Source organism: Trypanosoma theileri, assembly GCF_002087225.1.
Source record: "Trypanosoma theileri isolate Edinburgh chromosome Unknown TM35_Tth_6_V1, whole genome shotgun sequence".
In the NCBI taxonomy this organism is placed as follows: Eukaryota; Euglenozoa; class Kinetoplastea; order Trypanosomatida; family Trypanosomatidae; genus Trypanosoma; species Trypanosoma theileri.
This window is the reverse complement of record NW_021639848.1, coordinates 632,369-633,707: the sequence shown is the minus strand read 5'-3', so window position 1 is coordinate 633,707 and position 1,339 is coordinate 632,369. Positions and strand designations below refer to the sequence as shown.

The window sequence follows — 1,339 nt, the reverse complement described above, 5'->3', positions numbered from 1 at the left end:
GAAAAAAAAATAACTAAAAAAATAATAATCTCTCACAGTCATCATCAGCAACAACAATACAATCAAAGAGAAAGTAAAGTATTTATCTTCTTTATTATTATTGTTATTATTATTTTCGTTTAGTTCTTGTATGCAAGGTGTCCTTCTTCTAAACTAAGATAAAGAGAGAAAAAAAAAAGAAGAAAAGAAAAAAAAAAGCCCCAAATGCTCACCAATACACCATTACTGCTGTTGAATAAACAATCCCGACGATATCAAACAAAACTCCGTCATCGTTTCCGTCAACCATCTGTGTTGCCCATTCGTCAAACCGCCCAACAGCGGCGAAATACAGTTCTTGAGGTTTTAAACCGCCGTCAAATCAATCCCGGCAATCACGCGGCCTATCACTATGTGGAACAGCGTTTATACTCCAAAGCCTCTCGTTTAGATCGCGAGGGGGTAAATCTCAACAAGACGTACGCCCTGCAGGGACTTGGGGATTTGGAACCCTTGCGGAATAGTGCCAACTTTGGTCTCTCAGAGAAGGAGGCATTAAAGTATGAAAGTTGGGAGGAACGGGCAAAGTATACACCTCCACCGGTTCCATTTACACCATTAGCCGCGAGGAAATTAGCAACTGGGGCTTTATGGCCATCCGCACCGGAACCAACGGGAATGATTAGTAAAGAAGTTCGTTTTCTTCGACATGAATCTAATATGTCTCCAAGTGCTCGTGTCTTTTGTGAACGAGTAGCCTATCATTTAAGAAGATCCTTAAAAGCATGTCCAGCTCATATTGGAGAACGAATAGATTTTGCTCAATTGATTATTCAAGAAGTATTAGGTTCACGTCGATCAAAGGAGATTTATATTGTTTGGTCTACTATTGATCCTTCTGCACGGTTTGAGATGGAGCCATTATTACATCAATTAAATCATTGGGTTCAACGATTGATTATTCAACGTATAAAGAATCGTCCACATATTCCTCGAGTATCATGGATTTACGATGGTGGAAGACTCGAACGGGAAATGCCGAGAGAGTTAAAGAGTGAATTAGAAAACTTTGCAGGAGAAACAACTTCCACGTTGGAGTCTCGTGTAAAGTATTTAAAAGAACTAGATACGATGAATCAAAGGATGAAAGATATTCCTTGGTTTATGCCATATTTGTGGAATAAGGAAGAAAAGGCTTCACGGCATAAAACGATGTTGGCAGATTTGGCAGAAGTGGATCGACGTAAACAACCGAAACAACAACAACAACGAGAAGGTGGAGGAGAAAGTTATGGAAGAAGTTCTCCACCACAGACAAGTCCTCCTCCGCAGTTTATTCGTTAAACTCTACACATACACA

The 1,339-nt window shown here is 39.8% G+C and overlaps 1 protein-coding gene across 1 annotated transcript; it reads left to right on the top strand.

Annotated features, from left to right (window-relative positions):
* Nucleotides 1–204: 204 nt before the first annotated feature.
* Nucleotides 205–1,323, top strand: TM35_000063530 (uncharacterized protein; the record flags this gene model as incomplete). Its single annotated transcript, XM_029023390.1, has 1 exon — nucleotides 205–1,323. The coding sequence occupies one exon, from the start codon at nucleotides 205–207 to the stop codon at nucleotides 1,321–1,323; it is 1,119 nt and encodes a 372-aa protein (XP_028885414.1).
* Nucleotides 1,324–1,339: the final 16 nt, after the last annotated feature.